The sequence below is a fragment of the Pinus tabuliformis genome, chromosome Q (assembly GCF_031772625.1).
Source record: "Pinus tabuliformis cultivar Carrire ecotype Pingquan chromosome Q, CPIR1, whole genome shotgun sequence".
Lineage (NCBI taxonomy): Eukaryota > Viridiplantae > Streptophyta > Pinopsida > Pinales > Pinaceae > Pinus > Pinus tabuliformis.
This window is the reverse complement of record NC_142296.1, coordinates 39,974,976-39,999,390: the sequence shown is the minus strand read 5'-3', so window position 1 is coordinate 39,999,390 and position 24,415 is coordinate 39,974,976. Positions and strand designations below refer to the sequence as shown.

At 39.8% G+C, this 24,415-nt stretch overlaps 1 protein-coding gene across 1 annotated transcript in view; it reads left to right on the top strand.

The window, feature by feature from the left end:
* The window catches only part of NTMC2T4 (Calcium-dependent lipid-binding (CaLB domain) family protein), a 230,999-nt gene that overhangs the window by 83,277 nt on the left and 123,307 nt on the right, over positions 1-24,415 (top strand). The window contains exons 2-3 of the mRNA XM_089383842.1: positions 7,186-7,287; positions 14,890-14,940. Of these exons, the coding sequence (XP_089239968.1) occupies positions 7,186-7,287; positions 14,890-14,940 (153 nt within the window). The remainder of the gene's footprint in view (positions 1-7,185; positions 7,288-14,889; positions 14,941-24,415) is intronic.

Here is a 24,415-nt window from a genome sequence, read left to right as displayed (position 1 = left end):
CTAGACACAGTGACAAAATATATTATAAAAAAACTAAATTACAATTTATAGTCTAATTTAGATATATTAACTAATTAAAAAAAATTGCAGTAAAAAAAATGCAGTTTGGCTACCTGGAGCTGGACGTTGGAAGTTGGAACATGCCTGAGCACTGTGGGTTCGAATTTGCTGTGGGCTGTGGTTTCAAATTTCTTGTGCGCTGTGGCTGTGCCCATTGTAGTCTGCCTGTGAGCGTGAGCGTTGAAACTCGACTGTTGAAGGCAACAGGGAGCAGGGAGCAGCTAAACAGAATCACGACGAGCAAGGAGCAGCTTGCAGGAGGGTCGACGCCAAGCACTGAGCAGTAGCACGAGGGTTGAGCTGTAGGCTGTGGCTGTCACCAGTTGAGCTACTTAGTGAGGGACTAAGGTAGTGAACTGTGAGGGTCGAGTTGCGTAGTGAGGGTCGAGTAGTGAGGCGAGGGTCGAGCAGTGAGTCAAGCGTCGGTCAACATGAGTCAAGCGTTGAGCAGTTAAAACCTCGGGCGACTTTACCCATTGAAAAACCTAAGCACAAATTCATTTATTTTTTAACCGAACTTAATATTTTTTTTGTTCGAATTCGACATTTTGTTCGGGTTCGAATTCGTCATTGTGTTCGAGTTCGAGTTTGCCATTATGTTCGGCATACATAATTGAACTTGTTCGAAATCGTTTGAGGTTTTGCAATTTCGAATCCCAAGGATAAAATTTGCCGAACCTGGTGACTTAGGTTGCATTTGATTCAAAATGAGTTTTTTATTTCTTGTTGTCTATTGTGCAACCTCCTCTATTTGGATGTATTTTCTTCTTAATTCCCCTAAATCTTTAGGGCACATTGCTATCCCTACGAGATCCTTCTTCTCATCACTGTCCAACACCCCAAAAAGATGCCTTCTCACACGGGTATATGAACCACTAAAGTTTTCCTCCGTGGCAATCGTGAAGGCAAAAAAACTTGTATCTTCCACCACCTTTCCCCCCTCAAGTTTGGTCACATAATTCCACAAGGGTGTCAATCTATGTTGCGGGGGAGCTCTCCCCCCCCCCCCATCGAACCCGCTCCCAATCCGCGCTCCGGGCGGGAGCGGGTCGAGAGCGCGCTCCCGAAAAAAAAATTTCACTCCCTGCCAATTTAGGAAGCGTTGTAGGGAGCGTTGCTCCCATCGCTCCTGGAGCGAAAATTACAGCCCGGGAGCGATCGCTCCCGTATTATAAATGTTCGCTTTGGGAGCGAATCGAGCGGCGCCGGGTGCAATCCGGCGGAAAAAAAATCAGTGGACCCAAAAAAATCAAATTTTAAATTTTTTGTTTTTGTTTTAAAAGCCCAATGGGGCTAAAAATATTCATTATCACTTGAATGAGTTGAGTTAGAGCTAGAGAGCAAGAGCAAAGGAGCGAGGAGAGCGTGGAGCAAGGAGCAAGCCTACAAAGAGGTAAGTAACTTAGTTATTTGGTTAGTTTAATTTAGTTAGGTAGTAATTTAGTTAGTTTAATCTAGTTTATTAATTTTATTTAGTTTAAAAATCATGAATCTAAATTAAATTAATTAATTTAAATAAATTAAATTAATTTGTAGATTCAAAAGCTTACAAATATCAAACACCATGGACTTGGCTATATTTCTTGGCATTTTCCTCTTCTTGGTCTCTTTTATGGTTGTTATGGTGTTGGAGAGTAGGAAACGAAGGGGCCAAATTGAAGAGGGGGATGAAGAAGCTGGAGAAAGTCGAATTGATGAAAACCCTGGTGAGGAGGAGCTGGAGGAGGGTGAACATGACTCTCAAAAAACTAAACAAGACCAAACCCCATTGTGGAAATATGTTAACAGGGCTGAAACAGGGAGAGGGGGTGGAACCACTAAATTTCATTGCCCCCATTGCAACAATGATTACACAGGTTCATACACCCGTGCCAGAAAACACCTCTGTGGGAAAAGGCCATGGGATGGAGACAAACAAATAGGAATCAAAACTTGTTTAGCGGTGTCAGCAGCGGTTAGAGTCAAATACATAAGGGAAGAGGAGGAAGCCCAATACAAATCAAAAAAATCAAGGGGTTTCTTTGAACCAAGCTCACAACCACAAGCACAAAGAACTCCTTCAACATCCTCCCAAGGCAGTGGATATGGAGGCACAGGGTCATCATCTTTAAGGCGTAGAACCATATCAGATTTCCTTGATGAGGGGTGTAGGAATGATGTGGATTCAAAGGTTTACAGGTTTCTCTATGCATGTGGGATACCATTCAATGTTCTTCGCTCACCTTATTGGCACGAAATGGTTTCTACCATAAATGATGCGCCTAAAGGATACAAGAGCCCTGGGTATGACAAGGCAAGAACCGTTAGACTTGATCATGAAAAAGCAAAAATATCACATTCTTTGAATAGAATGACAAGTTCTTGGACTGACCATGGGGTGTCCATTGTATCTGATGGATGGACAAATGTAAAAGGCAAGCCATTGATAAATGTTCTTGCTGTGTCCGTTAGTGGTGCCATCTTTCTAACTGCACATGATTACTCAGACAAGTTCAGGACCGCCATCAACATTGCAGAAGCATTACTTGAAACAATTGACCGTATTGGGCCATACAATGTCATCCAAGTCATCACTGATAATGCTGCTAATTGTAAGGTAGCGGGAGCAATTATTGAGGATACATACCCCAACATATTTTGGTCTGGATGTTTGGTTCACACATTGAACCTTCTGATGCATGATGTTGTCAAGAACAAAAATGCACAATACCAATGGATTGGTGATTTGTACAAGAAAGGCAAACAAATGATAAAATTTATTACAAATCATAGCAATACCCATGGCCTTTTCCACAATCACTCGAGATTGGAGTTGTTGAAGATTGCGAAGACCAGATTTGATAGCTATTACCTCACCTTCAAGCGCCTTTTGAAGGTAAGAGAGTCATTGGCTAGCATGGTATCAAGTCCACATTGGCAGGTATTAAAGGAAAGGGCTATAAATGCAGCTGACAGGGAAGGTTTTGAACTGGTGGAGGAGGCCGCTCTTGATGGTCAGTTTTGGACAAGTGTGAGGCAAGTATTGGATTTCACCAAGCCCATTTATCACACGATTCGGTTTGCAGATACAGACAAACCAGTGATTGGCGAGGTGTATGAGCAAATGGATACCATGTTGGGGCAAATAAAAGATATTGTTCATAACAGAGATCCCAACTTGTACAAATTGATTCATGATTGTGTGTAAATAGTGGAATAGAGTTAATCTTCCACTACATTGCTTGGCGTATATCCTTACGCCAAAATACTACTCTACATCTTGGTTGGGCCAACCTGCACCAGGGGGTGGGATTAGGACCAAACCCCATTTAGATCCAGAGGTAACTAGTGGATATTTGCAAGCATTAGAAAAGTTGATACCTGACAGGGAGGAATGTGCAGCTGTGCGCCTTGAAATAGGCAAATACTTCAGTGGCACTGGTTTGTATGGTAACTTCCATGCAATGGACGACAGAGATAGATTTGATTCTCTCACATGGTGGGAAACATATGGCGGCCAGGGACTTTTGCCAAAATTGGCAAAAAAAGTTCTTTCACAGGTTGTAAATACTTCTTTTGCAGAGAGGTGTTGGAGCACCTACAACTACATACATAATGTGAAAAGAAACAGACTCAATGAAAACCGAGCAGAAAGCTTGGTTTATGTGCACTACAACTTGAGGTTGTTGAGTCATTACTGTGATCGGGCTTATGAGGATCCCACATATAAAATTTGGGACAATCACCCAGAGGATGACAATTTGGAGGATGGCATTGTACATCTTGAAGAATTGGAAGAGGAACTTATAAGGGATGAAGATGAAGCAGCTGCAGCAACCATGCCACCTCCACCTCCACCATCCAGTAGCAGTGCTCGAGGTCCGAGTCTTGTTCCTTTGCTGTCGCCACCTCCATCTACACCCTCACGTGGAGGGCATGTGCCTTCTAGTTCTGGTCGTCGCTCTGTGTAGGAGACTCCTAGAAGACCACCACGACCTGCTTATACTCCTGGAGACTCTCGTGGCAAGGGCCACATGTAGATTTACAATTTACTTGTCTTTTCTAGTTTCTATTAGACTTTAGTTTTCATAACTGTTGACTTTTGAGTCCTTGACTCTTGACTCTTGACTCTTTCATATCATAATGATATTTTTTGTAAACAATATATGACTGTGACAATGAAAATTTGAAGTTTGAAGTTGGCAATTATAACTCATTGGGAATGATTGTGAATTATGAATATGATGCTTCGTGAAAGACTAAAGTTGTTTCATTTCATTTCATTATTCATGTTTCATTTTATAACATTTCATTTCATGTTAACAATTAGAAGTTAGGACTTCGAAATATCTAAGATATTACTTCTTGTAATGGTTAAACTTAGCTTGCAAGTACAACTTTGGTGATCAATGATGATCAATGTTATATATTGAATTTTCAATTTGAAAGCTTGAAGTTGAAACTTTAAGATTGAATTTGATGAATCATGATTCACGAGACTCAATATGTTGCAGTTGTAATATGTATTTTACTAACTTGTGGACATGGTTGATGAAGATTATAATTTCTAGATGATTGATCATTGATGTGATATGGTTCAATGATCAATGATCAATCTATGTTTTTTTATGTTTTTTATGTCTAATTCATCATTCTACATGTTTTTGTTGACATAAATGTGTATCAAAAATTAAAAAATGTAAAAAATATATATTTTTAAAAAATCGCTCCGGGATTCGCTCCCAAACTGGGAGCTTCTGAAAATGGTCGCTCCCGCTCCCGTTTCTGCTTCTTCTCCCCGCTTCCGCTCTCGCTTCCAAGTAACATAGGTGTCAATACAACTTTTCCCCTTTTCATTTCAATGCCCTCTTCATCCCCTTCTTCTTCAAACCCTTCCTCCTCATCATACATTGGGTCACTCATATGGGGACCACTATCTTCTTATTCTTCTTCCCTTCTTTTTCTACTACCCTCCAACACCGTGAAAACCAGAAGTGGAATGATACATCCAAAAGAACACCATTTTGGAATATAACCTGCAATAAAATGAACAAGAAGAATGATTGGGAAAGAATGGGAAATGGAGGAGAAAAATACAAACAAGAATGACAAAAAAATGAGGGAGTTTGGGGTTTGCACTTACTTGTGTAGCTCTTGTAGATGAAAACCCTTCTTTATTCCTCCAAGCTCCTCTTCCATCACTCCTCCAAACTCTCTTCTCCTCTCTTCTTCAAGCTTTCCAAAGTTACAAGAATGAGGAAAAGAGAGGGGGAATGCTTTCAACCTCATCCTCTTTTTTCCCTAACTCACCCTCAACCCACCTAAACCCCTAAACCCAAGTCAAAAGTCAAAAATTAAATAAAAATAGGGGGCCCATGCGGAACCCTTTGCCCTCTCTCGGATCCGCTCGGGATCCGTGGACGATCCTTTCTGGAACTGCGGATACGGCTAACGGAAACGCGGACTAGGCCTGGGCGGATCCAAAATTCAAGGAAGTGGCGCAAAATGGCGAAACCGCGGATCCGTACAATATGTGATTCTGCCTCTAGATCCCCGGCGGGGGGGGGGGCTTTCCTGCAAAACTGGCACAACCTGTTCAAAAGATTAAGAAAAACCCATATTAAAAGAGAAAATCAACTAATAAATCATTGTACGTCCATTAATCTCAGTAAATCTTTTTCTCCTTGATAGCGCAATGGTGAAATTTGAATGATTTCACTCTTTGGACCAACTAGGGTGTATAGTTTCAACAACGAAGCTAACAATGGCGGCTAGGGTTTCTCAAATCCTAAGCTTCTCTCCAAAAACTCTCCAAAAGCTCCTTTTCCCTTTTTATAATTTAGTGGCCACTTTTGTCGCCATTTTACCATTTTAATTTCATAAAGCCACTTTAATGTTTTCCTAGGTGAGTCATGTTCCCTTATTAAAATTCTCCCCTGCCTTAGCCTAGGGGAACTGATTAGGCTAGGGGAACCGTCTTATGCCTCTTAGGCGGTTGGGGACATTACAAGTTCTAACTTCTTTGTCATCTCTCTATAACATGTGGAGGGATGAGTTACATATGCAGTCGCTGGTTGAAGGGATTTTTGCTCATAAGGATGCCAGTTCTTTAAATGCAGATGCTTTCTCTGATTTTATTTCAGCTGTACTAGTGATAATGAAGAGGATGTAAGCTCCATTGCCTATGTCCTTCCACCTTTTGTTTTACTGATGTAAATATTTTCTTGTGAATATAAGAATTATTTTTCAAAGGAAAATTATGGCTACTCTTAGTTGTTCCCAATGCCCCTTTTTCAATGCCATGAATAAACATTATAAAAGTACATTTCCCTTAACTTCAAATTTCTCTCTGGTTGGGAGAATGTTTTTTAGTTGGATGAAACTAAAAGAGAGTTTTCTAAAGGATGGATGCTTGTTATCGAGTTCCTGGTGTTCATTTGGTTTGATCAATCTCCAATTGTTATTTAATGCTTAATGCGAGCTTGCCCCTGTCTTCAAAGTAGTGGATATTACTTTCTTTGTGGTTTTGGCCAAGTATCTGCAAGAGTGTCTTCTGTGAGGCTTCACTCACAAATAAATTGAATTGACAATTAGTAAATTACCTTTTTTGAAGATTTGGCATCTATGCTGTCAAGGCCTCTAACTTGCGGACTGTTATTTCACTTGTATGTTTCAAGCACCTTAATAAGGCACAAGGTATATCATCCTGAGGAGATTTATGTTTGTTTTTTAAACTAATTGACTCTTCAAAAGTCTTGTGCTTGGTTCCCTCATTGATGGTGTGTTCATTGTTTCACTTTTCTGGTTGGGCCTACACTGACCAGGTGGATTTAATCCTCTGCCTCGGAATTCATTGAAGAAAAATGCATATCCACATGCATCAACCATGTTATAAAAGTATCTCCATAATGTCTACAACCAATGTTAGGGATGCTTATGTTTTTAATATACTTGCGTCTTTTGCCTGATATCTTTGTGTTAGAGGTTGTCTCAAGATTGATTCTAATGTTTTATTTTGTCTTATAAGGTTTTGGAATAGTGCTTCTTTAGATTATGGCCCATGGGAGGATAAGTCTTATCTTTTGTACCCTTCAAAATTCAAATGCCATCATTTTCTGAGGTCTGACTTATTTCATTGTTTTTAAGGCTGTAGATATTGCAGTTCTTGGGGATCTTGACAGAGATGACTTGAAAAAGCTTTGCGCTGACAGTTATCCAGAATGGATATCATTTCCATTGTTTGAGCAGGTAAAATTGATTATTTTCCCGGACTGCTATAATTGCTTTGAGAAATGGAGGTTGGATGGTTGCATTTAAATGATTGTTCAGGTTTCTTTACAAGTTTCTGTGATTCCTTACCAAGGTTGCGTAGGTGACACAATCATTCTAATTCTGATTCTGTTCGTGTTTTCTTTATTTTGCTTGGGAAATACCTTTTAATATTGTAAAATATTGTCGATGCTGTCATAAATTACAGTGATTACAGGTATCAATTTCTTTTTGAATGTCTAGCTATTCCAATCAGGTTTATTGCATATGATTTTTAATTGGATGTGGAGATCCTTTGCTATTAACATGCTGTTGTAAATACATTAGTGAATAAAAACTTACGTAGTCAGGAGGAGAAATTATGCTTGTGCTACTTGATCCTTGTGAGAAAAAAGCAGGCTAGGAATGATTAACTTGTATCTGGGGGGTTATCAGTATTAAGGTCAATGATCTTTTGTAGCAATAAGAACTTGTCAATATAATTTCCTTTGGACACCCCTTTTAAATAAATTTAGTTATTTAAGGCTTTATTCTTTTATTGTTATCCCTAGTTGTCTGTGATTTAAATGATGATCTGTGGAAGATAGTTTAGTGACACTAGAGGTTGTTGAGCAAATTGCTTTTGAATCATTAGGAAGCATTTGACCATTCACATCTATACATGTCCATACAAACATGTCGGTGCACATAAACAAAGGTTATATCAATGTTTTTTGGCAAGGCTTCCTTGTGGACATTATATGCTGGTAGTATGGTACATTTTTAACACTTATCAAGCTCCTCGCATCCTAAGCCAATAATGTGAATATGTTTATGAATGCATAAACATAGTGATGCAAGATGAATCCTTTAGTTCATTAGCATCATTTATGAGTTGTGTGTCAAAGCTCATTGGATCATTGTTAACACCCGCTTGTGTCACTGGATAATAACTGACTGTTTGTTCTTGCACAACATAGGAGAAGTTAGAGCTTTTAAGATGAAGGAAAATTGTTCGATCAATTGGAAAAGATCCATATAGATGAAGATCTAACTTGACTTAACAGGAAGAACTCAAAGAATTAGAGATAAGTTTATGGAAAATGGGTCATGGTTCAGAATGGAAAGGCTTTACTTAGGGACACACTTTAGCTGGGCTGGTCTAAAAGCATTGGCTTGTTCCAACCACCTCCTATCGATGCCATAGCATGGAGACTTGATCTAACATTTCAATTGTGATATGGATATGGTGGCTTGCTCTTTTTATCCCCGTGTTCCTTTGTTAATGTGATGTGATTTATGATTTGACATCATCTTTCTCAGGGAAACTCATGAAAGCAAAAGAAACCACCAACTGACTTCACAGGTATTCTCAGATTTCAATGCATGGACTAGAGCTCCATGTTGGACTTGGTTTTGGACAATTCACACATGAACAACAGTGACCGGGATGAATGGTGAGTGTGACCACTAGAACACTGCAACCCTGATCAGGATTGGTGACTATGTCATTACAACTGAAGCACATATAGTCAGATGTATTTCATTACTTTTCTGGCTTGGTCCATGTTATCACTTGGAAAATATTTTGTGCGGAAACCAGAAGAATCCTGGATAACTTTAAGGAAAAGGCTGATATCATCTTTTCCTGATCCCCTCTCTTCAGGTTGGTACATTGCTAACCACATGGGGGGCTTCCCTAAGGTATAAAATGTGGTTCATAGGGGTTAAATGAGACCTCAAATCAAATCTAGGATGCTGTTCAAAACTAACTAGGCCTGAAATCTGCAAATAAAAGTTAGGACAATATGCAAATAAGCCTAAATTTCTGTGCTAAAAGTGCCGATAAACAAGCTAATATGCCCCCAGAATGAAGGAAAACACTGTAAAAGAGTGAATTTTCGTTAGTATATGAAACTACAAACTCAAACTTTCGGATATTTGCTAAGTTTTCTTCTATTTCTGTGCTAAAAAGTGCATAACAGCAAGCTAATCTGTTACGTAAAAGGTAGGCCTATGGCTCATCTCTCTTGCTAACATTGATCCTCAATGTGGAAATGAATTATAATTTCTCATTCTTTCACAATTAGGCTGAGATTCTCCTGCTTCACTTGTTATTTTCCAACAGGCATGAATGGGCTCTGTTCTGGATCTGGTTTCAAGGCTTGGCTGTTTGGTTTATTTGCTTATGCAGTGCCAAGATCTATCTTGGTTATGAAATCCAGGGCTCTCCAATTCTGTTAACAGCGGCATATTGGACACAGCACACCTAATTCTGTTAAGCCAAGCTAACTAGCACTTTCTGTCATGCCACATAACGATGCACTTTGTTTTTTTTTTAAATGTGCAATCGTAGCACTTCATTTGCAAATTCCTCTTCCCCCTCAAGTTGTATGGAAAGAGTTTCAAGCAACATCAAGATGCATGGCACTTCATTCATACACACTGGCCATCTCGTTATGTTCATCCCAGTGATTAACAAAATGCATGGCACTCTGTTCTGTCCGTTGTTAACACAATCCAGGAACATTAAATAAATAGTTATTCATTGGCTTGTACAAGGATCATTGTAGGCGAGAGCCAACACTCAGAGGTTTGAGGCAAATATATGATTGTAGGTAAATATAGCTTTAGGGTGCTTTCACTGTGAGCATTTTGCTAGAATGGACTTGAATAAATTGTAGCGGTAGCTGTAGGTGATACTCCCACAAGTAAAGCAGAGCATACAATCCAGAACGATGCTGTAGAATGTAGTCCAAGTAGACCAAACAATTTGCTGGCTACGGATACAAGTACAACGTATTGATCCCATCAAAGGATATCCGAGCTGGGAATTTAAAGGAACTGACTTCTAGCAATTCAACAAATTAATATTGGTGCTGTTATGGGTGAATTACATGGTGCAATAGATATAATTTTGTGTACGAGTGAACAGAGCAACTGATTTTAGTGGGCAAGGAATTGATTGGGCAATTGAGATTGCTGTTATTACTGTGATTCAACTTCCAATTGAATTAACGAACTTGAAAATGCTGTATATGTATGTAGTCTATAACAGCCAGTAGTTCTATCAAGCCAAAAGTTAACAGTGCTCAGCCAATTAACTAAACCAGCAACTAAGGCAACAGGGAATTGATTCAAATGCTGAGGGGCATCAATTTTAATGCTGTGAGTGTTGTCAGTACTTACCACACCATAACTAGTGAAGCATACGAAGAACTCAATCAAACACCACAAACAACAGAATTTACCCTAGAAACACGTTTGGGAAAACCAGCAATTTATGGCTTTTGTTTATGATCAGGAATTAACAGCAAACTGGAGCTATACACTCTCAACTAGAGATTTTGATTTTCTGTTTTCTCACTCATTGGTGGTATTTTTGCTGGTTGTTTTGACATCAGAGACAATCTTTGTTCACTGTGGAGGCTAAAAATGCTCTTTTCTCCCTGATCTATGGACATATTTCTTCATCCGGCGTTCTCAGCCATTTCTGTTACTGCCCCCTTGTTCCCAAGCTTCATTTTTTCTTCTCCAACTTTTGGGTTCTGTTTTCCATCAAAGCAAGTCATCCCTTTGTTATAGAGCTTCCTTTGAATGCCAAGTAACAAATGGTTTGTTTCATCCTCTTGTGGAGTCAAGATGAAATCTTTGACCATTGGTATTCATTGGCCTTATTTTAATGTTTTAATCATCTTTTAAAAAGAACCAAGCCCTCAACCTTTATACAAAGATTGGAGGAGAGTTTATTGGGATTTATTTCAGAGCATATTCTCACTAAAAATGCTGAGAAAACACTGTAAAAGCATTTCAGTTGCATTTGATGCCTAGATGAATGCAACTCGAATAAGTGTGATAGTTTCTTGCTCAATCCGCACAGCAAGCTAGACTTCTGATTTTTTCCAGGAAAACACCATGGGAATGCAGGTTTATGATTTTGTATGATATTTAGATAAGTGCGAACTTGCAGAACAGCAAGCTAACTTAGCTGAAAAATCTAAGAAAACACCAAAAGCAACCTTTTATGGTTTTATCCAAGTATTCGCCTTGCAAACTAGCTATCTCAACTTCTTTGTTTATGTAAGATATTTGTTATTTTGCCTTAGTTTAATGATTAAAATCGATGAAATTTTAGAGTGACTGGTGTCTTGTCCTTGTAATGGGGCTATGAATAAATAAGTTAAAGAAAACTAGTTGGGCTAACGAAATATTGCTTGATTCTACAAGTTTGATTCCTTATTGCAGTAAAAACACAGATAAGTGAATATGCAAGGGGATAGAAATGATTACACACTTTTATATTGTCGTTGAAAGAGAATTTGGTTTGATTTTTATTGCTAAGAGTTGTGAAAAGTACAAAGTTCTAGATAGAGGTAAACACGTAAATGATCTCAAGATTCTGGGGAAGCCAAGAATCTTCAACTTCACCACATCAAACATGACACAATCACAATATCAAATGTGAAGTCATTCAACCAGTGCATGAGCATAGGTGCTTCCTCTCAATCACAAGATCACAAGGGGACAAAGTGATAGCAAAGAAGTGAAAGGAATTAAGGCATAGACAAAACCCTCCTTTGCTTGTACAATCTTAAATATGGAGAAAATCATCTGTGAATAGAGATGGATCAAGAATAAGAGGGATCCAAATCTAGTACAAAATTGAGAATAGAAGAAGGCTTCAAAAACTCCACAACTTGCCAAAAACTCCTTCTAGTTGAAGCACTCCTCTTCTAAATCCAAACAGGTCCATGTGTATGCTAAATATCAGCCAAAAAGTTGATCCTCCATCCAAATCCGGAGCAGGTATGATAATAGAATAAGCTCCTACAATGATAGTAGCAAAACTAGTGCACCTTTTCTCTATAAGTGGAAGCCAAACTTGGGATAAAACGTAAAACTCCCTTGAAAACACATAAGTGTATTGCTCCCTTCTTAAGGAATGTGTGTGATATGAAGAAAAAATGGTCAACAATCTGCACTTCCCAGGGCTAAATAGAGAGAGTTACTTGATATACAAGTCACCTTGAAATAGAACCTAGCTTCTGAGGCAAGGAACCTGAAAATAGATGTTAAATTGGGTTGTAAGTCACCCAATGTCAAATAATGGGTCAAATACTTATCTGCAAGTAGGATGTGCTATTCGCAAGGTAAACTTAGATTGAGTTAAGTACACAAGGGAAAGGCGGAGCTTCCTTGGTTGGTGCACCTAATTTCGGTTGGAGAGGAAGTCAAATGCTAGAAATAGACTTTCTTTGTGTGTAAGTCACCATGTGATGAAAATAGAAAGAGTCTTCACCAAGCAAACAAAGTCCTAATACCAAGGTAGGGCACACTTCCCAAGACAAGAATAAGTGTTTAGAACATTCCTTAAGTTGTGTGCCTTGGCTTCCCATAATATATGATATTGATATCCTTTGCTTGTCCAACAAGCCACCAAACTCCCAAAATAGCAACAGAGCTGAAGTTAACTAAAATTGAAGTGAACTCAACTAAACTATAGTGGATTGAAAATAGAAAGTACATGTCAAGTCCTAGGTATTGTACACTCATGCTCCAATAGAAAAAGAAAGTTTATGCTCATGAATGATGAGAAAGCTTCCTCGTCAAGTGGTGTGCCCCCTTTCTAAAGAATGGGATCTTGTTGTTGTTGCTATACAATCGATGCATCCCTTGCATGGAATCATTTTTTATCTTTCCCAATTCAACTTAGGGAAGAGGAAGTATAAGGTGAATGGAATAGGTTGAACAATTGAGATCCCCAACAATCCACCATGGCCAATACCAACCAAAATCAACTAGCGCAAAGGGATCCAATTTGATTCCCTATATATGTTGGTGCACTACTTGGGAGATTTGGATTGAAGTAGTGTGTCCATGATATTTCGTATTTACCACTTTCCATCATTCCCTAGATTTCATCTCCATTCTTTAGGCTTGTGATAATTGGTTCATTGGGATTGGCACTCCTTTATCCTCATCCTTGAGTTTTAGTCGATAATTTTGCCTTGGAGGTTGTTGCAACTAAGAGAATGTTAAAAGCATAAAATGGCCACAATGAAAGAAAAAGAAAGTTAAAGTGCAAAAGATGTCCGAGACTATAATTTGCGCATGAGCAAAAGTCGAGCATGAGTTCTACCCCGCTCGTTAGCCATCTTCCAATTCCTTGAGCACTTGATACCCCGTCACACAACGAAGGAACTCTTAGATGTCCCAACCTTGATGAGTGACAAACTGTCTCATCTTCAAGGGGTAAATAAAAGCTAAATCATTAGAAGGAAGCTTTGGCTTCTAAGCTATACTCCAAGTCAAAGCATTATGAAAAAGCGGTAAAACATGTGCCTGAAGGATGGAAAAAGCAAGCCGAGGAAAGGGGTAACTCATGCCTCCACGATTGCTCCCTTCTTACATCTACACATTCAAGATAATGGACCTTCATCCGTTGGTTCCATGGTTGTGGAACCTCGCCTCAAAGTCCTTCCCCTCCATTGCCACTATTATCACAAGCACCTATGGATTGAATAGTTGACGTACTACCTGTCACTTCCCTTTAGGGGATGGAAGCACCTAACAGGATTGACCATCTAGCCATCCATAACACAAGTATGGCATATTTTTATGGGATATGGTCTAGTTAGATATTTGAAGGTGATCTCAGTTTGAAGTGTTATTATGCCCCTAGCATTAAGTATGGTCCACTATGATGCATCTATGGTCATTGTCCCTAATGATTGGTGCCTTTCACTTGATCTTGAGATGGTTTTGCCAGATGGTTCTTCACACAACAATCTTACATAGTACATTATTTGGCTTTTTGTCATTCACCATATACATAACAAAAGTGAACCAGGTATCAAAACTGGGGTATTACACAGCACCCAACCATGATCTTCACAGATGAAACCAGTGCCAGAATTCCAAAAAAGATCTGGTATATAACATTTTTCTTTCACTGGTCGCAAGCTGCTCTTGTAGACTGTTTTAGACCTTAAAATACACTATTTCACACTTATTGTATTGTAAACGTTGACCCATCTCCTCACAATGTAATAACTCTTCTTCTTGAGGGTTTTATTATGTTAATATTATTGTATATGGCTTAGAATGGATTTAAGCTAATTATACAATAGTAAGATTTTTGTCTCTTGCTGTTTTATCTCCAATTTGTGTTTCGCCTACTTGCCTTTTCGATGTATAAAAAAATGGCGAGCTTATTGGGATTTGGAATATTTGTTCAAGCTATGTATCTCTTCTCTGCAATACTTTTCTGCATATGTGCTCATGAATTTCTTTATATTCCATGCTAGCTTGTAACTCTTTATGTTAACTTCTTGTGTTTTTGGTGTGGAATGTCGTTTTCAACATCAATGATTGCTTAGGTATTTTATAGTGGGTTATGGTAGTTTCTTGTTAAATATATACTTGTTGCCATGAGTTCAATATATAAGGGCCTTAACACTTTTTTACTCATATTTCCTTTGTGATCTTAAAAATTGTCATGTTGATGTTTGTTAATGCAACAAGGTGCTTGAGTATTTTAGTCCGAGTTTTCTTTATCTTATTCTTGCAGAGAAATCTTATTGTCTATATTGTATATTACAGGTGAAGTGGCTTAACAAACAATTGAGCAAAATGTGGCCTTTTGTTGCAACAGTAAGTCTTTCTTTCCTATGCTTTATCTTTTCACTTGGAGGATTATAGCTTATTTGCTTTAGCCCCTCTAGTTCTCTGTTGGACCAAAGCAAAAATTATTGTATGTGAAAGCAATAACTTCATACAAATATCAATCAATTTGAAATTTTTATATGTAGTTCTTGTACAGTTTTAATCTTTTTTGTGTTTGGGTAAAAAAAAACAGTTTAATTATATCAAGGGATTGAAAAATGTTACATTAATTGAAAAGGGTCCAGTCAACAACAGCGTAACCAGAATTTGAAGGGGACATCGTTCCAAACCATCATCAGTATTATAATTGCAACAGATAATTACCAGGTGCTGTGGCCCAATAGAATTTCGTTATACAAGCTCTAATAAAAATGTAATGAGTGGCATGGATGACAAAGCAAAAAGATATTGGGATGGAATGTACAAACATAACACTTTTAATGCAAAATAGCATGAGCCATACAAAAAAAAGGAAATGGAGCCCTATTTTATCCTTGTTTAGGTCTAGTCCCCCTGGCTCCTGCTCTTGTTACCCTATTTTGTGAGGGTGAGGGCGGGATGCACAAGGCTGACCAGAGCCTGTAGGCACTCATAGAAGCAGAAATTAAAGCCAACCTGAAGAGTCAGCCACAAAGAAAGAAAGTGCAGGCTTGGGAAGAACAAATCCTGTAATTACTGACAACAATTCATCAGAAAAAAACAATGATAGAGGCAAGGCTGACTGAATCCTATGAGCAAGGCTAGGGCAAGATGGACAATTCTGACCGGAGTCTGCAAGCAGCACTCATATAAGCAGAAGTCAAACCCATCCTGAAGAGTCAGCTGCAATGAAAGTAGGTGCCGGCTAGGGCAGAACAAACTCTGTAAGTGCCAACAATAATCTATAAAAAAGAAAACAAAGATAGAAGCAACGCTGACCAAAGCCTACAAGCAAGGCTAGGGCAGGATGAACAAGTCTGATGGTCTCTGACCGGAATTAAGACTCATATAGGCAGAAGCTAACCCAACCTGAAGAGATGTGTTCCACGTGGATGCTTTCCCCAGTGTTGGGGGTACCCCCCTTTCTTCTCATGCTACGGGGGTTTGTGGGTGTTTGAGATAAAATTTCCCCATACCCCCATTTTTGGTAAACATGGGGAAACATGTCCCCAGTTTGTGGAGTGTGTTTCCCAGAAAGGGGGGTGCCCCCTTGGAAAGGGAGATGCCTGGGCATCCCTCCATCTGACTTAAAAAGAAGAAACATAAAGCTTATGAAAGACTAAAACCTACATCTATTTCAGATTTAACTTATTTCTCTTTTCCAAATTCTATGAGCTGCCATTAGCTAGTGGCGGCTTCATTGAGTGACTGGGTGATTTTGGAGGAGTGACTTTGCTAGAGCTGGGAATGCCAGAGTGATTTAGTATTTTTCTTGGTGGATTGAGAAGTGAGTGCATCAATTAGCTTGCTAAAGGAGTGGATCAAATTGTTTGCAAAGGAGTGGACTGATTTTCCCTTCGACAATTTCAGATTTTATTCTCTTGAGCTAAAGCTTGATATCACTGTTCAGATTTCTCTTTCAGCATTCTGAGTTTCTCCTTCAGCATATTTCTTCATCTATCAGTATGGAGGTAGGGTTAAAACCCTGTGTCTCAAATCTGACATTGAAATGCCTGCTGTTTTTAAATTTTTTTCCTTCATTTTTCATTTCTAGCCTTCAAACTTAGCATTTGGGCATGCAATCAACCATGAAAAAATTAAGAATTTAATGACAAACCTTTACTGCAGGTTGCCAGAAATTAGAAATCTGCACTTGAAAGTTTAAAACCAGCAACATGAGTGATACTAGAGGGTCATATTTGGATTGGGACAATGATTGGAAGTGGGAGCACGTCGCCAATGTTGAATAAATCCCAATGCACTGTTAGTTCATGCCCACCAAGGGCATTAGCTGAATATGCAAAGGGGTCATCTGATCCAAAAAATCCACTTTTGCTATATGCAACCAAAATACTTGGTCCCTCAACCAACAAAAGACCAGGTATCCAAAGAGGTGGTTCATGCCATTGGACTTGCAATGTTTATGGCTATCCTTGGGTTGGGAGTTATCGTCTGGTTAAACAACACCTTTTGGTAATAGGTGGCACAGGGTGATGTGGGATCTTCCAACGCTGTGGGAAATCCCACTCCAACAGTGTTCTACACCTACACATAAAAGAAGTTTGAAATTACTAATCTCTGATTTATATTAATCAAATCAGAGGCTTATATAGCTTTTACAGGAAGAAACTACTTCAACAAACTGTGGAGAGGGAGACTCTCCAAATCCAGTAAAGTAGGATCTAACCAAAACAAGGAATAGGGTGAAGAAATATCTCAACCATGTCCATGAAGATTTGAACCCACCCTTGCTGTTAAGAAACTAACCCATTAAGATCTCAACTAGCCCCTGATAATAGGATGCTATAAGGCTACATAACTCTCACAATCATGTTATTTCCTATTACAATAAATATGAAAAGTAAGTGAGCATATGAGGTCGATTAAAATTTCTCTCCAAACCCTAGATGAATAATATCATTATGATCTCAAGTAAAATCAGCCCAAGAAAATATTAAATATGGAAAATAAAAATTATTATTTCAGGCCTTTCTTTAGACCCCGAAAGTCAAGTCGGCCCACTCTTGGTCACAACCCATCCAGTTTGACCACTACAAATAGAACATTCGACCTCCTCACTTGGTATCAATTTGGATCACTCACAAGAGCAATTAGTCATCTGTTCACACATGGAAAGGAGCAGAAGAAGTCTGAAGTTGACCACCAAAATCTGAAGTGAAGTTTGACTCATTGACCAGTGTTGACTTTGGCATTTTCTAGGCTGCTTTGACTTGGAATCTTTCACTGGTTACTGGGCATCTTTGACTGGACTTTCTTTGAATGGACCATACAGGGCTTTCTTTAATCTGCAGACATAGTCTTCCTTTTCTGTTAGCGGAAATCCTTCGGGCTGTTCTACGAAGATGACTTCTTCTAACTCTCCATTTAGAAAAGCCGATTTTACGTCCATTTGATACACCTTCATCTTTCTAGGGCAAGCATAAGCCAAGAACATCTTGATTGCTTCCATTCTGGCCACAAGTGCAAATGTTTCTTCAAAATCTACGCCTTCGACTTGTGCATATACGTTACATACCAATCTTGCCTTGTTCCTGGTTACTTGTCCATCTTCGTTCAACTTGTTTCTGAACACCATTTTGTGACAATGATGTTTTTGTCCTTAGGTCTTGGAACCAATTCCCATGTCTCATTCTTTTCAATCTCGTTCAGTTCTTCCATGGCCTTGATCCAATGTTCATCATGGCTGGCTTCTTCAAAGCTACTTGGCTCAACTATGCATAGCAGCGAAAGATGTCTCTGTTATGACTTGCATATTTGTCTGCTTCTTCTAGTTTGTATTCTTGCATTCATATTTCCAATGATTTGTTCCGTTGGCTGATTCTTTTGACACCAACATTTAGGTGCTTTGGAAGGTACCTGAAGATTTTGCTGATTATCTACTGTTTCCTCTTGGCTGATATTTGGCTTTTCTTCTGATTGTTCTTGTGAAAATTTGGCAATCCAAATCCTACTGCAGTGACTGGAAATAATTCTCATAATTGTTAAATTAATTCTTAACAATTCATTTACTGTTTGCTACAACAAATACTGAATCAATCACACTGCAACCTACACAAATAAACTGCGGAAGAAATAAACGCTGGAAGAAATACTAGCGCACACATAAAATGACACAATTATTTTTGGACCAATGTCCACGGAAAAACTCAACTTGGGAAAACCGGTGCAGCAGTTGAGGGTTTTATTATTATGCAGCAGTGAAATAATTTGAGTACCACTGGATGCCAAAACTGGCAATCCTACAGAGAAAATCTTGCAAGAAAAATCTAGTGAGGAATTTCCTCATTCTACAGGCAAATCCGGGCTTTGGCCTCAGCTCAAATTGAGCTATCCAAACTGGCTCTGCATAGTCACTGCGTCACCCTAGCGCATTCACTTCTGCACTCGGCTCGAAACGTTATGCTACTGTTTGGGAAAATGTCTCTCCGAGCCTCTAGAATCTTTGCCCAACTTCCGACACTGAAACTCTGCTTCTCCCCAGCGATTTCAAAAATTCCTTTAGAGGCTACTGTGCTCCTTTGCTCCAGCTTTATTGTGGCTCCTTTGCCTCTCTACAAATGCACTCACCGGAATTGGAATTCTTCCTTCGGCTTCATTGTCCCTGCCCCTTTCTCACTGCTTCGATTTCTCTGGCTCTCTCTACGGCAACTGAATGCTGCTACTCATGAAATCGATCTGTTCAAGTGATTTCACCAAGCCCCATCGACTTCTTTTTATAATCCTCCGTTGAGACTTCAACGACCAAGATTAGATCTTAATCGATGGCTAGGATTAACTTGAAGTCAATCCGTGTGAGTTTCTAGAACATGCACACTATAACTTAATTAATTCTGATTAATTCTGATTAATTCTGATTTAAAAACTGACTAATAATTTAATTAAGTCATTTCTAGGCAGAATTTCCATAAACGATTTCTGGGTTTTGGAGATCCCATGCATTCTAACATCTCCACAAAATTTCAAGGCTAGAACACATCCAATGCTACAAAAACTAACACTCCCCCTTAGCGAGGAATCTGTTCTAGTGTTGCTGCCTCCTGTAGCAACACCCTGTCTCTGCATTATCTCCTGTCACGCTACTGATGTCTAGCTACTGCTAACCCCCAATTGCTGTGCAACTCTGATGTGTTGCATCTGTGCTGTTGCTGACCTTGCTGAACTGTTACCAACACTGCATCTGCATTGTAACTTCCTCTCCATCTGTTGCTGTTGCCACTGAAAAGCATCCTAAATACTGAATCCACTGTGATCAGTATGATGCATCTGTCTCCCGAGTCTTTGACTGCTGCTAGTATTTACGATATCACTGAGGCATTTGCACTGCTGCTGATTCTGCACTGTGCCACCTGCACTGTTGCCAACTTTGCACTGTGTTACCCAATATCTGACTGCAACTAGACTCAGCTTTTGTCACTTTGGCATCTGAATGCATCTACTATCACTGATCCATCCTGTTATTGAATACTGCAGGCTCTTGTGCCAAGGTACAGGTTCAAGAGGTGGACCTCCTCAAGAATCATGCCCATTTGTAGCACTCTGGGGCTATAACACCAAGTCACCCCACTTCACTCTTGGGGATATGTCAGCAAACATGGCGAAGCCTTCCTCTAGCCTGGAGGACAACTCATCGATCTCGGCTGATGCTGCCTGCCGATCTTGCTTCTCCTCCTTGTACCTCTTCCTGAGAGGACATTGGGTACTGTAGTGACCAAGCTCACCACATCTGAAGCACTTGACCGTTGACAAGTCTTTCTTCTTTCGCTGCTTCCCCTGTCCCTGTCTGAGAACCTTTGATGCAAGGGCCACATTCTCCTCCTTCACCTGCTTCGATCCACTGTTGCTGCCACTGATGGAGCTCTTTACTAGATCTCGTCTCAACTCCTTCTGTTGCAAATCTGCCCACATCCTGTCCCACCTTGGCAAGGTGTCTCTACCCAAGATACTTTGGACGGATACCTACCACTCCTCTGAGACACTGTTGAGTGCCAATCGCACTAGCTCCGTGGGTTGAGGCGCTGCCCCAACAACTGCAAGCTAGTCGTAAATCTCCTGAATCCTGGTGAGGAAGGGGTCTATGCGTTCCCCCTTTTGCATCACAACTTCTCCTCTAAGTGCATCTTCCGTTGCTCAGAAGTGCTCTAGTACAACATGGTGAGAGTCTCCCACATTTCTTTGCTAGTTCCTTTGCCTAGCGATGTGTGAAAAATTGTAATCCCGAACACCATCAAGGATCAACCTCTTCGTCCGCACCATTTCCTTTTTGTACTCTTTCAGCTGATCTGCATTCGTGGGGATAGCTACCACTGCATCTATGAATGGTTTCAGGCCATATTCATCCAGAAGGAAGGACATCCTTGCCTTCTAGATGACATAGTTGGAAGTACCATCCAACTTGTCCTGATCTCGTAGTCCGGCAGTGGCCATCTCAGGTAATGTCGAAAATCTCCTCTTCCCTTTGCCCAACTGCGGCTCAGCTTTTCGCACTCGCTTCTGGAGTGAGAAACTTTGCACACAACGACTTTTGATTTGCAAGGGAAATCGAACTTCTTGAGACTAGAAGTTCCTTGAGGAAAATTTTCCCTCAACGTGTGCTCTTCTTCCACCCGATGCTAGTTATGCTCTAGCAAACTGCTGCAAAACTACTGTGTCTAGCTAGAGATCTGCTCTGCAAAAAATACTGGCTGCTCCCTCCGCCTCTGGAACCCCTTGATCTAGAGATATCGAATATTTCTGTCGCCCTCTCAGAAAAATCGATTCTCCTCAAGAAATTTGACCTCTTGGCCAAGTGACTACGCTGCCTCTGGGGTTTCAACCTGCTGTCCCTCAATGAACAACGAAACTCCCTCTTCCTTTGTTACTGAGTTCTTCGGATGATCATCTGTGCTCTGATACCATGTGAGAATTTGGCAATCCAAATCATATTGCAGCAACTGGAAATAATTCTCCTAATTGTTAAATAAATATTTAACAATTTATTTACTATTTGCTATAGCAAATACTGAATCAATCACACTGCAACCTACACAAATAAACTACGGAAGAAATAAATGCTGGAAGAAATACTAGCACACACATAAAATGACTGTTATTTTTGGACCAATATCCGTGGAAAAACCCAACTTGGAAAAACCGATGTAGCAGCTGAGGGTTTTATTATTATGTAGCAGCGAAATAATCTAGGTACAACTGGATGCCGAAATTGGAAATCCTATAGAGAAAAACTAGCAAGAAAAATTTAGTGAGGAATTTCTTCACTCCACAAGCAAATCTGGGCTCTGACCTCAGCTCAAATTGAGCCGTCCAAACTGGCTCTACGCAGTCACTGCGTCACCCTAGCGTAGTCACTTTTGCGCTCGGCTCGAAATAACTTCTCCTTAGGCCGTCTAGTCTGTTGTTGTCTGGGAAAATGTCTCTCCTGGCCTTTGGAATCTCTGCCCAACTTTTGACACTGAAACTCTGCTTCTCCCCAGCAATTTAAAAAATGCCTCTAGTGGCTACTGTACTGCTCTACGTCAGCCTCACTGTGGCTCCTTTGCCTCTCTGCAAATGCACTCACTGGAACTGGAATCCTTCCTCTGACTTCACTGTCCCTGCTCCTCTCTCACTGCTTCGATTTCTCTGGCTCTCTCCGGCAACTGAATGCTGCTACCCAGAAATCGATATGCTCATGAAATAGAACTACTCAAGTCATTTCTCCAAGCCCCATCAACTTCTTATAATCCACTGTTGAGACTTCAACGACCAAGATTAGATCTTAATCAATGGCTAGGATTAGCTTGAAGTCGATCCGTGTGAGTTTCTAAAACATTCACACCATAACTTAATTAATTCTGATTAATTAGTCATATTCCCTAAGTTTAGACTTAGGAAATATCTAAAAACTGACTAATAATCTAATTAAGTCAGTTTTAGGTGGAATTTCTAGAAACGATTTCTGGGTTTTGGAGATCTCATGCATTCTAGCCTCTCCACAAAATTTCAAGGTTAGGACACATCCGATGCTACAAAAACTAACATTTCTTCCTCTTCTATTCTCTCTTCCTATTCAGGTAGTACCTCAGGAAATTCGGCTACAACTTGAGCACATGAATTTATATTTGCTTTAGACGATGATTCAAGGTGGCTTCCTTCAGAGTAATTTGATCTTCTAGAAGCGAATCTTCTCCAAGAATTATTGGCAAACCATTAGTAACTTGAACCACAAAGAAGAGCTTGGATCTTAACCTTAGAAGGTTAGGATCGGATGCCACACAGGGAGCTTGGATGCCTTCTCAAACTTTACTTCATCACAATTCATAGAACGAAATTTATTGAACCCAGAAAATGGTCATAGCTCTGAATCACAATCTTCGCATGAACTACAGATATATGATCTTAGTTTTGCAAATATAAGCTAGGTGCCTCAATACAAAGATATGTAGCTTGCCAATGAGGAGGCTTGCATTAGGAAATCACTAAGTCTGCATAAGGAGGGGCCATAGAACTCGCAAGAATCCACAAAATTTCCACAAAAGGTTAGTGTGAAATTTCAACTCTATTGCAGCAATTGGAAATTATTCTTCTAACTGATTAAAATTTAAGTGTAGTTTATTTGCTATTGCAAATAACGAATAAAATCACAACTGCAATTTTCACCAAAATAAAATACACCGTGGAAATAAATCTAGAACTGAGAAATATAGAGAACACACAAAATAAAATCGACAAAGTTATTTTTGGACAAATGTCCCTTGAACACCACTACTTGTTGGAACGGCTTCTAAACAAATTGAACTCTTCTTGCCACCTGCAACTGGAAAATCGAACCCATGTTCAACGATTCAAACTGCTTGGCCAACCTCTGCACAAACCCAAAAGAAATTCGTATAGACTCCCTCCGTACTCTGAAATTTCTCGCTCTCCGTCTTTGAGCCTATGATCTGTCAAACTTGCTCTTGAAATTTTCAACTCTATTGCGTAAATTATTTGTCTAACTTATTAAATTAATTGCAGTGTATTTACTATGTCAAATAACGAATAAAACCATAATTGCAATTTTCACCAGAATAAAATACGTTGCGGAAATAAATCTGGAACTGAGAAATATAGAGCGCACACAATAAAATTGACAGTTATTTTTGGACAGAGGTCCTTGGTAAAACCTAATGCGGGAAAACCGGTGCAGTTGATGAGGGTTTTATTATTATGCAATAGTGAAAATCTGAGTACAATCTGGATGCCAAAACTTGGCAATCCTCAGCAAGAATATCTAGAAAAATTATTAAGGGAATTTCGCCTTCCTCCATGGGCAATCCCTGTACAACACCACTTAGAAACACTGGCCGTCAAAGACCCCTGCACAGGCCTCTGTGCAGATGCTTTGCAACTTGTAACTCACACTCCTGGAATCTGCCTCTGAGTCAGACGCCTTGCCTGTTGCTCCTGCTAGAAGTGATCTTCTGGCCCTTTGGAAATTTTTCTCGGCCTCTAGAAGCTGAATCAACCCCTTGCTAATCCAAATCAAACTGCCACTCTAAAGTTGCCTGCGCAGTCCTTGTGCAGCCTCTAGTGGAATAACTCAACCACCCACTGCTATCTCTCTGGAACTTGAAATCTTCTTCCAGACTCACTGTCTCTGCCCCTCACTGACTCTGCTTCCCTTCTGGCTCGAACTCCTCTTCCCTTCTCAGTTGCTGCTGTTGGATAGCTCGATCTGCCAAGAAAATCGATCTATCAAGTGTGTCTTGCTCCAACCCCATCGACCTCTTATAATCTCTCGTTGGCTCACCAACGATCATGATTAAATCCTCATCAGCGGCTAAGA